Genomic DNA, 18,480 nt, shown 5'->3' with positions numbered 1-18,480 from the left:
ATGATGGTTAGTTAAGAAAGTACATGCTGGCATTGGAGACGGTCGAGAGGAGGTTCATGAGAAAGATTCTAGGACTGAAAGGGTTAATGTATGAGGTCCTGATGGAAGTTCTCTGCCCAAAATGCTGACTGTTTACTCTCTTCCATAGATGCTGCATGGCCTGCTGAATTCCTCCAGCATTTTGTGTATTTAACTTTCATTTCCAGCAGCTGCAGATTTCCTCTTGTCTGTTAGGAGCATTTGATGGTTCTGGGCCTTTACACACTGGTGTTCAGAAGGAAGGGGCAGGATCTCATTGAAACCTATGGGATATTGGAAGGCCTGGATAGAGTGGACGTGGAGAGGCTGTTTCGTATAGCTGGGGAGTCTAGGACCAGAGGGCAGCCTCAAAATAGAAGGACGTCCCTATAAAACAGATGAAAAGGAATTCCTTTAGCCAGGAGTGGTGGTGAATCTGCGAAATTCATTGCCACATTCGGCTATGGAGGGCAAGCCATTGGGTATATTTAAAGTGGTGGTTGATCGGTTCTTAATAGAGCGTCATAAGTTACAGAGAGAAAGCAGGAGAATGGGATTGAGAGGGATAGTAAATCAGCCACGACGGAAAGGCGGAGCAGACATGATGGGCCAAATGGCCCGGCTCTGCTCCTATATTCCTATATTCAGCCTTGGAGCTCTCTGGGATTAATCTGTACACAAATCTTTGTCGACATGAAGAAGGAAGCATTGCAAATGATTCCAGCAGAGGGAACCCTTTGCCCGGTTCACGATGCGTCTTGTTTCATTCAGTATCAATGGCATTATCAGTTCTCCCAAATGGGTGTGGTATTAGCTGAACAGTGCTGGAAATTCTTCTGCTACAGATATTTTTGCCTCTCCTGTTCCCAGAGACTGGATTCTCGAACCTTTGCGTCTTATGCACCTCAGCCGTATGTTGCAGCCAGCAGAGATTCCCCAATAGCACTGAAGTGGTTAACGTTTGCCTTGTAATTCGATCACTGCTGCAGTTTCTGTTCTGGATCTGGGTGGCGTGATCTCACGGCTGGATGTCTAATTAGGCTGGGGTTTCTTGGCAAGAAACCTAACCCCACACCAACCCCCCTCCCCAACCTTTACTACTAAGAGAACTGTGAATCTTGTCTCCTGTTTTCAACATTAATGTGATCTACGACCACTGACAAGGGAACTGCAGGTTTAAATTGTTTCAGCACAGTGATAGCATATGAATTGGAGCAGAAATCGAGGTGCAAAAGCAGTCGGAAGAAACAGCTTCGCAGTGATTTGTGAAGATTATGCACAGGTGTCTGGATATTTCCAGGAGCCTGGGCTGACCCGACTTTGGAGCAAGGATTTGTTGATGCGATCTCCATTCAATCTATTCCCTGGAATGAAGAGAGGTCTCACATTACTTCTTTCAGGCTTCAAGTCTTCCATACACTGCAAGTGACAGGTCGGTAGAGCTGCATCTAGGTGACACTTAAGTAAACTGTGGTCTGTGATGAATAATCCAGTATATAGCAGGCAGGATTGTATCGGTAACAAGGAAATTCAAGCATTCTTAAATTATTGGGTGAATCAATCTTTTGCAACTAAATAATTGTTACAGCAAGTGTATTTTCATTCAACATAGAATGAAAATTGCACAGATCAAAGCTCTAATGTAAACAGAAAAACGTTTAGAAATTAATGCTGAAGAGAATTTTACCACTTCAATATTTTATACTGTATAAATATGCAAAGGGTTCTCTCAATGGCTTGTTGCATAATGAGGTAGAATTTCCAAGCAGTGATTTAACTCCCATCTCAAGCACACTGTCAAATAATGTGGGGACGTGAAAATCAGCTACTTCTAATGAAGAGGAGAAAAACAAAAAAATTGGACTTAATTTCAGGGATTTCTCTGAGACAGGGTCATAGCACATGGATGAAGTGCAGGTTGGGTCAAATCTGCGGGAGAGTCGCCTTTTTAAATTGAGGTATAATGGGAAACATGCATTTACAAATATTCTCAGTGAAAATCACAGGGAAAAATTCAGAATGTGATTAAGGGCCTCGGCCGGAAACCGCGACTGTTTATTCTTTTCCATAGATGCTGCCTGGCCTGCTGAGTTCCTCCAGTGTTTTGTGTGTGTTACTTTGATTTCCAGCATCTGCAGATTTTCTCTTGTTTGAAGTTCAGAATATCTCTCTTTAGAGCAGAGATGAGGAGGAAGTTATTTAGCCAGAGGGTGTTGAACCTGTGAAATTCATTGCCACCGTTGTCTCTGAAGGTCAAGTTATTAGCTATCTATCCAGCAGAGATTGATAGGTTCTTGATTAGTAATGGCATCTATGTTTACATGGAGAAGGCATGAAATGGGGATGAGAGGGATAATGAATGGTGGAGCAGTCTCGATGGATCGAATGGCCTAATTCTGCTCCTTTATCATGTGGTGGTATCAATAACAGTGATGATGGCACATGAAATGTATTTCTTTGCTGTTCATAATGAAATGTGTGATGCTCTTCAAAGGAAGAGAATCTGATTTTGGGGCAGTGAGTACTGTTGCTTTTTTCTCATAACAGCTCAGTGGTAAACACCCATGCCCCAAGTATAATATGGCTTAGAGGCAGAACTATGCTGTCATTTGTTCTGATTTGCCAGCAAGGATCTGATGTCTTAAGAATAACACACACAAAATGCTGTAGGAACTCAGCAAGTCAGGTAACATCTATGGAAAGGAATAAGGAGTTGACATTTTGGACGAAGACCCTTCCCGGTGATTCTGAATTCTTTTCCCTTCCTTCCCTGCCCTGATGGAGGGTCTCAGCCTGAAAAAACTACTCTTCATTCCTTTCTGTAGAAGTTACCTGACTTGCTGAGATCCCCCTGTATTTCGTGTCTGTTACTTTGGATTTCCAGTATCTGCAGGATATCTTGTATTTCTGATAGCAAAAGGCAGCTTTACTGACGTGGACGTATTATACTTGTTGCATGCTTCAGTTGTCACAACCTAAGTTAATGAAACCATATCTGTGCATGCGGCCCTGGGAGCCGTATTGCCATTCATCATTAATGTGGAACAGTTGGCTGTGCTGTTTCCAGTTTCAAAGGAGACCAAAGTGTTCAGCTTACCTAGTTGCTATATATCACTATGACTAGAATGCTGTGTCATCAGAAATATTCTGAGAAATAAACTGCCTGACATATTTGCAAAAAAATGTAATGTGGGTCAAAGAACTGGTGCTACAAATTGCCATGGAATGCAGTGGACTGCATTGGCTCCTCATGTTGAAATAAAACTGTTACAACCTTAATCCGCCATGAAATGGGCAGTGCAGGGGTGTAGCTAATTGAGTGTCTGCCTTGTAGCACCAAAGACATTGGTTTAGTCCTGAGTTCCAATGCTGTCTATGTTTCTATCTTTGTATGTTCTACTTTTAAGCCTGTTGGGTTTTCTCCAGGTGCCCTGGTTTCCTCTGTTATCCCAAAAATTTGGAGATCGCTAGAGTAATTGGCCCCTGTTGTATAGGTGAGTGATAGACTTGAGGATGAGTTGATGTGAATGTAGGGAGAATTTAAATAATGGGATAATGTATGATTAGTATAATTGAATGATGGATAACATGGATACAATAGGCCAAATGGCCTATTCCTATGCTACATCACTCTGTGCACTAAAAAAACATGGAATAATTATGATCGTATACAGCGCTGTGCAGAAATCTTAGGCACATATAGTTAGTGTGCCTGAGACTTTTGCACAGTACTGTAGTAATTTTATGTATTGCACTGTACTGCTGCCGCAAAATAAACAAATTTCATGACATATGTGAGTGATGATGACCCTGATTCTGATATGTGTCTCTACTGTGGATTGAGATTGGGAAGGGGGCAGGGAGACAGGAATTATGGTTAGGGAAAGGACGAGAGGAGGGTGCAGGAAGCGCCAGAGAGACATTCTGTAATGACCAAAAAACTAATTGATTGAAATCAATTGACGTTGCCGGGTGTCTACACCTGTGCCAAACCCCATCCCCAACCCACCCCTCCTTCTCTGCCATATATCCAACACCCCTCCTTCACCTTTACCAACGTCCTTTGCTCCTGCCAGATTTCTGAACTTGCTCTCTGCTCTACATTAACAAATACAGTACAGGTTTCCCCCGCTATTCGAAGGTAGAGCGTTCCTATGAAACTGTTTGTAAGCCGAAATGTCGTAAAGTGAAGAAGCTATTACAATTAATTTATATGGGAAAAATTTTTGTGCGTTCCCAGACCCAAAAAATAACCCACCAAATCATACCAAATAACACATAAAACCTAAAATTACACGAACATATAGTAAAAGCAGGAATAATATGGTAAATACACAGCCTATATAAAGTAGAAATATTGTATGTATGGTGTAGTTTTACTTATCAAAATCAGGACAGGGAGCCAAAATCAATTTGGAGAAAAAAAATCGGCATGTAAACTCCTGCACACGTACACACATGCGCACACAACTGCCCGCACAAGGCTTCACGGTTATGGTAGTCTTTCTTGGGGTAAACAAGCGTATAAAGCGGGCGTCTTTTTTCATAACTTTTGTTAGCAAAAACTGGTACTAATGTAGGTCTTTTGTAACAGCGAGCTGTCGTAAAACGAACATTCAAAAAACGGGGGCCACCTGTACTGTGCAAAATCTTAGATGCCCTAGCTATGTGTATGTGACCAAGTCTTTTGCACAGTATTAACTTCCTCTCAATTTTCCGTAATCTGCAGATTTTTTTTCCCCATATTTCTCATTGGTTTTGTCTATTTTCTCTCTGAGGTATTTTAGTAAGAATTTATGCTGGGTTTAGGGCAACATATGGTGCAGCTATAACAGTAGTAAGGTTTTACCATTTAGAGTATGCAACCAGTAATAATGTGCTCATTTTAATAAAGTAGTTTAGAGCCATTCAAAAAGCAAATGCATTGCAAACAAATAGTAAGAAGTTAAAATACATTAAAAGACCAGAAGACTAAGACATATGAGCAGAATTAATGATTCAGCTCATTGGGTCTGCTCCACCATTTCAGCATGGTTAATTTATTATCCCTCTCGACCCCATTCTCCTGTCTTCTTGTAACCTTTGACACCCTTAATAACCAAGAACCCATCAACGTCCGCTTTAAATATAACCATTGACTTGGCCTCCACAGCTGTCTGTGGCAATGAATTCCACAGATCCTCCTCATTTCTGTTCTAAAGGTACACCTTTCTATTCTGATGCAGTGCCCTCTGGTCCTGGGCTCCCCCACTATAGGAACCATGTTCTCCACATCCACTCTATCTGGGCCTTTCAATAGGTTTCAATAAGATCCCCTTCAGTCTTCTGAATTCCAGCAAGTACAGGCCTAGATCCATTAAGCACTCCTAATATATGAACCCTGTCATTTCTAGCATCGTTCTTATGAATCTCCTCTGAAATATGTGAAAATTAATTGCATAAATCAGAACCTTTTATCTTTGTTTCTCAATATGAACGCTATAGTACAGCAACAGGCCTTTCAGCCAATCTAGTCCATACTGAATCATTAATCTGCCTAGTCCCATTGACCTGCACCTGAACCATACCCTTTCATTCCCCTCCCATCTATGTACCTATCTAAATTTCTCCTAATTGTTGAAATTGGCCCTGCGTTCACCACTCCTGCTGGCAGCTTGTTCCACATTCTCACCACCTTAAGCATTTCACCTTTCCCACTTAACCTATGACCTCCAGTTCAAGCCTCACCAACCTCAGTGGGAAAAACCTGCTTCTATTTACCCTATCTATACCACCCGTAATCTTGTATGCCTCTATCAAATCTCCCCGTAATCTCCTACATTCTAGGGAATAACTTTCCAACCTATTCACCCTTTCCCTATAACTTAGGTCCTCAAGTCCTGGCAGCATTCTTTTAAATTTTCTCTGCACTCTTTCTCAATCTTATTTACATCTTTCCTGTAGGTTGATGAGCAAAACTGCGCACAGTACTCCAATTTAGACCTCACCAATGTCTTATACAATTTCAACATAACTTCTCAACTCCTGTACTCATTACATTGATTTATGAAGGCTAAAGCTTTCTTTATGATCCTATCTACCTCTGATACCACTTTCAACAAAATTATCGATCTGTATTCCCAGATCCCTCAGTGCTCTACTGCTCACTGTGTAAGACCTACCCTGGTTGGTCCTCCCAAAGTGCGACACCTTACACTTGTCTGCATTAAATTCCATCTGCCATTTTTCAGTCCATTTCACCAGATGGTCCAGATCGCGCTGCAAGCTTTGATAGACTTCCTCACTGTCAGCCCCGGTCTTGGTGTCATCCGCAAATTTGCTGATGCACTTTACCACATTATCGTCCATTGATATAGATGACAAACAACAACAGGCCCGGCACCAATCCTGGCAGTACACCACTAGTCACAGGCCTCCAGTCAGGGAGGCAGCCATCTGCAGCCACACTATAGCTTCCTCTGCAAAGCCGATATCTGATCCAATTTATCCCCTCATCTTGAATGCCAAACAATTAAACCTTCTTCACCAACCTCCCATGCGGGACCTTGTCAACGGCCTTGCTAAAGACCATGTAGACAATATCCACTACCTTGCTTTCATCAACTTTCCTGGTAACTTCATTGAAAATCTCTATAAGATTTACCACACACAAAGCCATTTTGACTATCCATCGTCAGCCGCTGTCTGTTCAAATACTTGCATACCCAGTCCCTCAGAATACTTCCCAATAACTTTCTACTATCGATGCCAGGCTCACCGTTCCCAGCTTATTCTTTGAAACTTTTTTAAACAATGGAGCAACTTCAGAACAAAATTGACTATGCTCTAATTTAGAATCTCATCCTGAGAACCAGACTACTATCACAACCATATGCTATAGTCTGCGATCTCTCTATAAATTTGCTCCTCTAAATCCTGTGGACTGTTGGATGGTCTATAAATATAATCCTATTAACATGGCCAAACATTTCTTCTTCCTCAAAAAGTTCCTCCCCACACCTTCAGGCACATTGGGCAGCAACCTCGTAATTTCTTTAGTGTTTGTCTGTTTTACAAGATCAAGTTGCTAGCTCAACATTCAACCCAGCATGGGTGGAATTCTTGCAAGGAGCTGGCCAGATTCGAACCCGGGGCCTCTCAGTCCAAAGTGCAGGTGCGGATACCACTACTCCACCAGCACGGACTACTTATTCCTCAGTTCTACCCATAAAACCTCACTAGATGAGCTTGGCAGTCTGTCTTGACTGAGCAGTGCTGTAACATTTACCCTAACTAATAATGCCACCCCTTTAACTCCTGCTCTATCACATACAAACAATGGGACCCTGCTGCTCCTGCAGTCAAGTCTCACTAATGCCTGCAATCACATAATTCCACATGTTGATCCATGTCCTAAGCTTGCATACATAGAGGTGTATGAAAGCTTTTCTACAATACTCCTTGATTTGAAATACATGCAGCTCAGAACATTAGTCCCACCATGCTCAACCTTTCAATTCCCGGCTTTGAATGTAGGCTTAACAACATATATCTCCATAGTCACACCAATATCTGTCCTGGCTCTCTTGCTTCCATCCTCCTGCCACTCTAGTTTAAACCACCCCATGTACTGTAGCACAAGCAGCTAGGATATTAGTCCCCCTTCACCGCAGGTGCTCTTAGCAGGAAGGATCCAAACTAATTCTGCTCCCCTAACCAGTGAAAAGAAGTTCTGTGGATGTAAACAAGATTCCCAGATGGTTTGCTGCCTTCCAGGTGCCAGGGTCATAGACATCTCAGATCAAGTCCACAACATTAAGTGGGATTATTTGGGGCATTCAGTCTCAACACTCCAATGTATGAAAGGAAAGTACGCAGGAGTTCCCACTTCAAATTTATATCCAGTACACCACCTGCATCTTGGGTTAAATCCTGGAAGGTTTCTTATTTTCCCCACATGAATCAGAATTCAGCAGTCTTCCTTCAGGAGGTAGGTAATTTCCTGGTGTCTCTGGCTTCACAGTCCATTCTTAGAAGAGCTGTTCACATTTTGGGGAAAGGAACAGCCCTACCTTCAATTAACTGCAGAGTTTTGTGGGAAGACCAGCATTAGGCCAACGGTCTGTGTAACAAACTTTTATCACTTCCATCTCAGGAAAAGAGGATTGTTTGATTCCTTCGCAATATGCAGACATCTCTGCAAGGATGACGTTTATTGCGCAGCGTTAATGGACTGGATAACTTGCTGGGTCTTTTTATTGTCATGCAGCCACATTTTTACGGATCCTGAGTCAGGTGTGGGTTTGTCCAGATTTTCTTCCCTGAAGGAAATCAGTCGAGCAAATGGATTTTTGTTCCATATTTGCAGATGATACAAAGATATGTGGAGTTGCAGGTAGTGTTGAGGAAGCAGGAAGTCTGCAGAGATTATTGGACAGATTAGGAGAATGGTCAAAGAAGTGGCAGAGAGAATACAGTGTGGGGAAGTGTATGGTCATGCACTTTGGTAGAAGGAATAAAGGTATAGACTATTTTCTAAACAGGGAGCTTATTCAGAAATCAGAGGTGCAGAAAGGCTTGGGAGTCCTTCTGCAGGATTGCCTAAAGGTTTACTTCCAGGTAAAAGGAAGCAAATGCAATGTTAGCACTTATTTACAGAGGACTAGAATATCAAGGCAAGGATGTAATGTTGAGGCTTTCTCAGGCATTGCTCAGACTACATTTAGAGTATTGTGAGCAGTTTTGGGCCCTATATCTCAGAAAGGATGTGTTAGCATTGGAGAGGGTTCAGAGGAGGTTTATGAGAATGGTCTTGGGAATGAAAGGGTTAATGTATAGCTCTAGGCCTCTACATGCCGTTACTTAGAAGAATGAAAGGGGATATCATTGAAACCTACAGAACATTAGAAGATCTAATCAGGGTGAACAAGGAGAGGATGTTTCCAATAGTGAGATTGTCTAGAACTAGAATACACCACCTCAGAATAGAAGGATGTCCCTTTACAACACAGATGATAAGGAATTTCTTTATCTCAATGGTAGTGAATCTATGGCATTCATAACTGTTTAAGAACTTATTGAATTGTAGACCCAAAGTGCTCCCTTACTGCCACTTCCTTTCCTTTGCTCTGTAGACTAAAATTAATTTGAAGCCACAATTTGTAATCCAAAAATTTGTTGTTGACTATAAAACATAACATTTGAACTAGGCCATTTGGCCCATCAAGTCTACTGCAACGTTCCATTATGGTTGATATTTTTTTTGTCTTCTCAACTTTGATCTACTCCCTTCTCCCCATAACCTTTGACATCCTTACTCATCAAGAACCTATCAACCTCCACTTTAAATATACGTAGTAACTTGGCCTCTACAGCTTTCTGTGACAATGAATTCTGTAGACCCTCTCAAATGCTAGCACATCTTCCTTAGGTATGGGGTCCAAACCTGCTTACTATATTCAAAATGCTGTCTGGCCAGTGCCTTACAAACCCTTAGCATGACATCTTTGCCTTTTTATTCTGATCCCCTGGAAAAAAAATTCTGACATTGCATTTATGTTCCTTACTACCGGCTGCGAGTTTGCCTTTAGGTCTCTTTGCACCTCCGTTTTCTGAATGTATAATCATGTTCAAAATAGTTGCAAACCTTCTTAAGCCTAACCCATTCTCCTGCTTGATTTCCAGGGAGACTATATTTTGATGAGATGGTATTGTGGAAGTAGAATGGATGACCTCGCCTTGCTGGACTTGCTGGAATGCCCAGTGTGCTTTGAAAGGCTGGATGCCACTGCCAAGGTGTTGCCATGCCAGCATACCTTCTGCAAGCCCTGTCTCCACAGGATATTCAACTCCAGGAAGGAGCTCCGGTGCCCGGAATGCAGGACTCCGGTTACATGTAGCATTGAAGAACTGCCAGCGAACTTGCTGCTGGTTCGCCTGCTGGATGGCATTAAGTACGGGCAAACAAACGGCAGGGTCATTCCCCCTCAAGCAGCGCAGGCTCCTGCAAATCAGGACCAAGGAAAAAGAAGCACAGACCCGGTCAATCCTCATACCAGTCTGGCGAACTCACTTCCCAGTGCCAGGAGCCCCACAGACAAGGTAAAATTAAAGCTACTTTATCTTTGCATTCCAGAACATAACTTATGATGTCATGCATACAAAACGCTGGAGGGACTCAGCAGGTCGGGAAGCTTCTATGGAGGGGAATAAACAACTGATGTTTCTGATGCTTCATCAGGATCAAGGAGCGTCTGAAAATCTTCTGTTGATCATACATCAGCTGATAGAAAGAGACAAGTTATCCCTGGAGGTGTCGACAGGGGAATACTTATATAAAATTTCCTGGAGGTAGAAGTGAATCAGCCCGAAACTTCAACTGTATTTTTTTTTCCATAGGTGCTACCTAACATGCTGAGTTCCTCCAGATTTTAGTATGTGTCACTCTAGATTTCCAGCACCTGCGGAATCTCCTGGGTTAGCCAGTAGGTTATGTGGTTTTTTTCAGGGTGTGGTCATCATCTAGTTATTGCCTGTCTCTAAATGTCCTGTGAGTCACTTATTATTGAGAAATTTTATTGATAATTGAGTAGCTTGCTTCAGAGGGCAATACCACTGGGAATTCTCTCCATAAATCTCCAGCAAGTTCTGATATACTGTGTAAATGTAGTGTCTGAGAATCTTCAGCTGATAGAGAGGGACCAGTTATCCCTGGAGATGTTGTCAGGAGAATATTTATATAAAATCTTCAGGGTTAGAGGCAGAACAGAGGGGAGTGGAGATGGAGAAAGGCAGGTGGGATTGAATACAGATATTCAGTGACCATGTTTTTTGAAGCAGTCAGAGAAAATAAATGTTTGGAGCCAAAGCAAATGAGGTTCTGATTTAATTAGGTCAAATCCATAGTGGTTATCTCAGTAATTAATTACAATGCGAAAGGACAGATAGGAATTATATTGATATTGTTGGAAGATCATATCATGAATTTCTGCTTTAAGATGCCACTGATGAAGCAGAATGACAACTTGCTGGTAGCAAACAAAACTATAAATTATTGTATTAATCACATTTTCTCTTGGATATGATAATTGCAGTCATTGGATATTGGATATGATAATTCTCTTTTGAAGTTGAGCTTTTGAACTGCCTGTACGACCTGGCATTTTTGTGGGGTGAAAGGTTGTCTTGAAGGTGCAGGATGGCTGCAGCATGGCGGGTTCAGGCTGAATTGAGGCGGTGGTGCCTGGGCCCGAGGGCGGGTAATGAGCCAGTGTTTGGCTGTTGCTGGAGTGGACTTGGAGGTGATTCAATGTGGTAGAATTGAGACGGGCTGAGCAGGTGTGAGGTAGATTTCAGGTGGTGGGGCCTGGGCCCGGTCCGGGTCCGGGTCCAGGTCCAAGATGAGTAATGACCCAAAGTTTGGCCGATTTAAGAAATGTCTTTGCTGGAGGGCCAGAGGTGAGGGGCAGGCTGGTGTTCAGTTCGCTGATCCATGAGGTTTACTTGTCTCTGCACAGAACTGAGGCTGTGGCCTGCGACAGACGGGCTCCTGGATCGGTTGCAGTGATGACTGCCTTTGTGGCTGTGGACTTACTTTTGTGAACTTCAATTCTGAATGTTACTTGCTTACTTTTATTGTTTGCATGATTTATTTTTTCCTGCACTTTGGGTGTTTGACATTCTTTTTTTTAATGAGATCTATTGGTTTAATTTGTTTTTGTGACTGTCTGTAAGGAGTCAAAGCTCAAGGTGGTACATAGAATGCATACTTTGATTATAAATGTACTTTGAACTTTGAAATTAGATTTTGAGGAGAGTTTGGCTGTGTCCCAACAGGTTAATGGCACAGTTTTCTCACACCTATCCATAGAGTTAAATTCTTGGTTATTAGGAAGGAGCAAAAATCTTCAGAGAATTAAATGACACAGAACAGTACATCACAGGAACAGACTGTGCCGAACACGAGCCTGAATTAAATTAAATCTCTTCTGCCTCTACATAATCCATATCCCTCTGTTCCCTGCATATCCAAAGTTCAAAGAAACTTTATTATCAAAGTACAGGTACTATCACCATATACAACCATATTCATATTCTTGCAAGTATTCACAAGGAAACACAATAGAATCAATGAAAATCTACAGACAATGGCATACAAGCAACTAATGAGCATATGACAACAAATAGTGCAACTTCAAAAATAAATCATAGTGAAAATAATAAGTAAATAAATAATATTGAGAACATGAGTTGTAGAGTCCTTTAAAATGAGGAGTCTATAGGTTGTATCAATTCATTATTGGGGTGAGTACAGTTATCATGTCAGCCACTAGCATATCTGCTTCCAAGCACTAACCAGTCTCTGTGTTATAAAATACATGTCCTACACATCTCCTTTCAAGAATACTGTATTAAGTACTTACAAAGTTTGTTGGCCCATTGCTCAGAAAAAAGCCTAGTTTCATCTTTCATCACAAATGTGTGGCCCTGCACTTCTCTCTACTAACTGAGACACTCAGAAAATATGCTTGAGAATTTGATGTAAGCTCACAGTATATTGAAAGCTGACCGGGGTCATAACGACTAATTGAGGGTCGATCTTTCAAGTCTGTCACTGTAGAGAAGCGAACCCCAACAAAGGAGCTGAGAATCACATCTCTTCCTGGTACACCAGAGCCTTTCTAATACAGTTAAATTGTGGGGTGACATGGTAGCCTAGTGACAGCTGTAAGATTGGGGTTCAGTTCCCCCCCCCCCCCGTAAGGAGTTTATGGTTTCCTCCCATGTTCTAAGAAGATGTATGGTTAGGATTAGTGAGTTGTGGACGTGCTACGTTGGCGCTGGAAGCTTGCAACACTTGCAGAATCCTTGTTGATTTGACTTGACGCAAACAATGCATTTCACTGTATATTTCGATCTTCCTGTGAAAAATTGAGTTAATCTTTCTTTCCTTCTCAATATCCCAAGGTGTTTCATGTGATTTCTACCAATTAAAATTTGATACTAAACCACATAAAGTCTATCTTTCGATATTGGCTATTTAAAAGCTTGGAGAAGGAGGTAGGTTTTAAGAAGCATGATGATAGAGAGTAGAAGGACAGGGAATAAATTAAGTGAAGGATCTCTAGGGTGCTGAATGGAAGGCATTAAAGCTCGTTCTTCATTGAAGGGCTAAGGAAATAGAGGATGTATGATAGATTTCAGTCAGATGCTTCACAGCTTCAGATTCTTTTTCTATTTCCGCAGATGCTGCTTGACCTACTGAAAGTTTCTAGCATTTCTGTATTTCCAATCAGATTTTCAGCTTCTGCAGTTTTTGGATTTTCATTCACTATTGAGTGTAATGAAAGTCTCCAGCATGTTCCATTGGGTGGAGTCAAATAAAATTCACCACTTCTTACATCACTGTATTCCGATCCATATCTGGTTGGCACGCATATGAGTTAATCTTATTTACAACCAAACTCAGCAGTTACTTCTACATTGTGTTTTAAGAGGTTCCTTTTATATTTATTGTTTTTTATGCTTGCTGTGGTTTTTTTTTACACTGCATCAGATTTGGAATAACAATCATTTTGTTCTCCTATACACTCATGTCCTGAAAAATGACATAATCTTGAATAAATAGTACAAGTAGCTACAAAGTGGTAATATCAGGCAAGTGTTCAAATCATTTTTTCCTCTGCCTGATTCAAGTGCTTTGGTATTATATCTTGTTACTTTGTCTGGTGTTGCCAAGGTAACTGGATGAGACCATCTAGTCTGTGCAACTGGTAGGTCAAGTCCAATCAGGAGCCACTTAGCTCTCCTGAGTATAGATAGTTCAAAGTGCTTCTATGCAAACCTTTTGCAATGCATGATCAAACCAAGCTCGTGCAATTACAAAGTCCAGCAAAGCTAACTGCTTACCTTCCCAGATAAATTATTTATGGACCAAAATTCCTAGGGTATCTCATCTGGAAGCTGGCTTAGTGCATTTACTATTGATGTTTAAGGCAAGGGGAATTGGACTGTAAGATGCATTTCAAAGATCACTGGATGTTAGAATTGCTTTTCCTCATTATACACTGGTGAGTAGTGTTACAATGTGAGCATTTGCAGAGACCATCATGCATAATAAGGCAGAAGGAGAACTGGGCTGGCATCAATTTATTTTTGAGATAAGCAGGCAAAGTTGTTTGTAAAAAAAAAATGAACCTATTCCACTCACAGCTGTAACTACAGAAATGTGTCAATCCTAATTGAAAACATAATTTGTAAACAATGTCAGAAGTAAAAATTCAGTAGTTAGCCCCAGTCTAGTTTTCCCAGTACCCTGAAGGTTATAAACGCCCTCACTGTGCATCTAGTTATCATTACAGTGGCAAACTAGTCCCATTGTGGCATTCTTCATGCTGACTACCCACATTTAACAGACACATGCCTTGTTTTAGCTGAATGCTCTGCTGTTAATCACATTTCAAAGATACAGCGAAGGAGTTAGTAGGGTCTCAGTGTTCAGCCCTGACCTTCTGTGCTGTCTGTGTGGAATTCTTCCTGTGACCCTGCCCCAGGTGCTCTGCTTTCATTGCACATCCCAAAGATGTTCGGGTTGATTGGCTAACTGGGCACTGTAAATCACCTCTATCGTGTAGGGGAGCAGTGGAATCCAAGGGAGCTGATGGTGATGTGGGAGAAAAACAATGAGATTAGTGCAAATATGTGTTAGACCACACTTGGAATGTTGTGTCAGTTCTGGTCGCCTCATTGTAGGAAGGGTGTAGAAGTTTTAGGGAAGGTGTAGAAGTCTTAGGGAAGGTGCAGAGGAGATTTACCAGGATGCTTCATGGATTAGACGGCATGTCTTGTGAAGATGATTTGAGTGAGCTTTGGCTTTTCTCTTTGTAGCGAAGTCGGATGAGAAGTGACAATAGAGGTGTTGTCAGTCTCTGGAGTGCTCTGAGGGTGGTGGAGGCCAGGTCAGTAGAAAAGTTGGGATGTTATGTTGAAGTAGTATAAGACGTTGGTGATGCCTAATTTGGAATACTGTTTGCAGTTATGATCTCCTGCCTACAGGAAAGATATTAATAACATTGAAGGAATACAGAGAAAGCTTACAAGGATGTTGCTGGGACTCACGGACCTGAATTATGGAGAAAGGTTGACAACACAGAAAAATAAGGGGAGATTTGATAGAGGTGTATAAAATTAAGAGGGATATAGATAGGATAAATGCAAGCAGGCTTTTTTCACTGAGGTTGGGCGAGCCTAGAACTAGAGGTTATGGGTTAAGTTCAAAGGGATCAAAGTAAATTTATTACCAAAGTACATATATGTCACCATATACAACCCTGAGATTCATTTTCTTGTGGGCGTAATCAATAGATCTATAATAAAATAATAACCATAATAAAATCAATGAAAGCTCGCACCAACTTTCAACTAGCTCAGCCAGCGTGCAGAAGACAACAGACTATGCAAAGACAAAAAGAAAGAAATAATAATAATCAAAAAAAGCACTAAATATCTGATGAAAAACATGAGATGAAGAGTCCTTGAAAGTGAGTCCATAGGTTTTGGGAAAAGTTCAGTGTTGGAGTGAGTGAAGTTATCCCCTTTGTTTCAAGAGCCTGATCGTGCAGAGGTAATAACTGTTCCTGCACCTGGTGGTGTGAGTCCTGAGGCTCCTGTATCTTCGTCCTGGTGACAGTAGCGAGAAGAGAGCATGGTCTGGGTGGTGGAGGTACCTGATGATGGATGCTGCTTTCCAGTGACAGTGCTCCGTGTAGATGTGCTCAATGGTGAGTAGGACTTTACCCGTAATGGACTTGGCCAGGATTTCTGTTCAAGGGCGTCAGTGTTTCCAAACTGGACTGTGATGCAGCCAATCAATATACTGTCCACCACACATCTATCGAAGTTTGTCCAAGTGTTAGATGTCGTGCCGAATCTTCGAAAGCCCAAGGAAGTAGAGAAGTAGAGGCAGCTGCCATACTTTCTTCATAATTGCATTTCCATGCTGGACTTAGGGCAAGTCCTCTGAAATGATAACACCAAGGAATTTAGCGTTGCTGACCTTCTCCACTTGATGAAGACTGGCTCATGGACCTGTGGTTTCCACATCCAGAAGCCAATAATTAGCTCCTTTGTCTTGCTGACATTGAGGAAGAGGTTGGATTTCTGGCACCAAACAGCCAGATTTTCAATCTCCCCCCATATTCTGATTCGTCACTACCATTGATTTGGCCTGCAACAATGCGTCATCAGCAAGCTTGAATATGGTATTGGAGCTGTGTTTAGCCTCACTGTCATAAACGTAAGCAAGTACAGCAGGGGCTAAGCACACAGCCTGGTGGTGCATCTGCGCTGATGGAGATCGTGGAGGAGATGTTGTTGCCAGTCCGAACTAACTGGGGTCTGCAAGTGAGGAAATCAGGATGCAATTGCACAGGGAGGTAATGAGGCCAAGGTCTTGAAGCTTATTGATTGGGTTTGAGGGGATGATGGTACAGAATGCTGAGCTGTAGAGTTAAGGTGAAAGGTGGAATACTTAAGGGGAACATGAGGGGAACCTTTTCACTCAGAGGATGGTGAGAGTGTGGAAAAGTGGAAGTGGTGGACGCGGGTTCGATTTCAGAATTTAGGGGAAGTTTGAATCATTACATGGATGGGAGGGGTATGGAAGGCTTTGTCCAGGTACAGGTCAGTGGGATGAGGCAGAATAATGGCTCAGCATGTATTAGATGGGCCATAAGACCATAAGATATAGGAGCAGAAGTAGGCTATTCAGCCCATCGAGTCTGCTCCGTCATTCAGTCATGGGCTGATCCAATTCTTCCAGTCATCCCCACTGCCCTGCCTTCTCCCCATACCTTTTGATGCCCTGGCTAATCAAGAACCTATCTATCTCTGCGTTAAATGCACCAAATGACTTGGCCTCCACAGCCGCCTTGTGGCAACAAATTCCATAGATTTACCACCCTAAAGGCCTGTTTCTGTGCTGTAGTACTCCTTGACATTATATATTTAAAATAGAGATTGACAATTATTTTAAAGATTGCGGAATTGAGGGTTATGAGAAACTGTCACTGAACAGGATTTGAGCCAGTGTAGATCAGTGATGCTCATACTGAATAACAGGGTTGGCTTGAAGAAGTTGGTAACCTGTTTATGTTGGTGTGCTGTAAGAGAAGTCAGTCTGGAAAGTGGTGGAGAAGGGTCTGGGTTGAATAGCTGGAGACGATCAGTCTAATGATTGGTTGCTTGTGGGAGTGGATGGGAGGAAATGTTCTCTGCTTGATGCATAATTGGAAGATGTAGGCTTATTGCGTATTATAAACTCAAGAGATTCTGCAGATGCTGGAAATCCAAAGCAACACACACAAAGTGCTGGAGGAACTCAACAGGTCAGGCAGCATCTATGGAGATAGATATACAGTTGACGTTTCGGGCCGAGACCCTTCTTCAGCCCTGGAAAGGAAAGGGGACGGGAAGGGGAATAGCGAGATGGTGATAGGTGAAGCCAGATGGGTAGGAAAAGGAAACTGCTAGAGAGGAAGGAATCTGATAGGAGAGGAGAGTGGACCATGGGAAAAAGGAGTGAGGAGGGGACCCGGGGGAGGTGACAGGCAGGTGAGAAGAGGTAAGAGGCCAGAGTGTGAAATTGGATATTAGCCTTCCAAAGGGTGGGAGGGAGAGAGTAGGGTTGCAGTGGGGGGAGGGGGGTAGAGGACAGCTTATTGGAGTCTCCAACAATCCACTCCCACTCCCCCCACTGACAATTAGACTGACTTACTGGGGGTAGAGAGGATTGGTGAGTGTTTGACGAAGGGGAATGGAGAATGGTGTAATTGCACATCATCTCCATTCTGGACACATTATCCCACTGGACAATACAGTCTAGACTCTAGCCATACGTTGTCACTTAAGTAGATCTTAAGACTTCTCCAGTAACAAACAAGCATGAAATTAATTTAGGACTATGAATTTAAAGGTGTCATTTCTACTTAACATGAGATCTCAAAGGTCTTAATCTGTCAACCGATATAACCACCAGCAGAATGGGAAATATCAGTGTGCCACAATCCAATGTGTCTCTGCTCCTGTACATTAATGCAGATTTATTTAACACAATTGTAACTACAACAGATGATTGTGTGCTGTAAAGTGTGAAATATCTTCTTTAAAGCTGGTAGCTTTAATCATATCTTCATACTGCTGACTGACTCCTTGAATAAGCACAGTCCACCCACACATACAGCACACTCTTGAGAAAGAATGGCTTGGATTGTTAACATTTGCCATTGAGGTCTCTATTGTGCCTTTCAGAAGAAGCACTTGGAACTCTGGATGGTGATTGTTCCTTTTATTCCATTAGATATGCACTTCACTGCCATTAAAGCAATCCCAAGATTTAGTTAATAGTGTTGAGGCAGCTGATAAACTCCCTTGCCAGTCTCCCTGTCTGTAAGATGGAGAAGTTGTAGTGTTTCTTTCAGCTCTAAA

At 42.1% G+C, this 18,480-nt stretch overlaps 1 protein-coding gene across 3 annotated transcripts in view; it reads left to right on the top strand.

The window, feature by feature from the left end:
• The first annotated feature begins 811 nt into the window (after nucleotides 1-811).
• LOC140739212 (E3 ubiquitin-protein ligase SH3RF1-like) overlaps nucleotides 812-18,480 on the top strand; it is an 89,689-nt gene continuing 72,020 nt past the window's right edge. For 2 of the 3 annotated variants that reach the window (XM_073067307.1, XM_073067305.1), the window contains exons 1-2: nucleotides 812-1,450; nucleotides 9,682-10,098. In XM_073067307.1, the coding sequence (XP_072923408.1) occupies nucleotides 9,697-10,098 (402 nt within the window). In that variant the 5' untranslated portion in view covers nucleotides 812-1,450; nucleotides 9,682-9,696. Of the gene's footprint in view, nucleotides 1,451-3,444; nucleotides 3,513-9,681; nucleotides 10,099-18,480 lie in introns of all 3 variants that reach the window. The other variant, XM_073067306.1, reaches the window with a different exon arrangement.

The sequence above is a fragment of the Hemitrygon akajei genome, chromosome 15, assembly GCF_048418815.1.
Source record: "Hemitrygon akajei chromosome 15, sHemAka1.3, whole genome shotgun sequence".
NCBI classification, from domain to species: Eukaryota; Metazoa; Chordata; class Chondrichthyes; order Myliobatiformes; family Dasyatidae; genus Hemitrygon; species Hemitrygon akajei.
The sequence above is the reverse complement of the archived record's forward strand: the minus strand, read 5'-3'. Positions and strand labels throughout refer to the sequence as shown.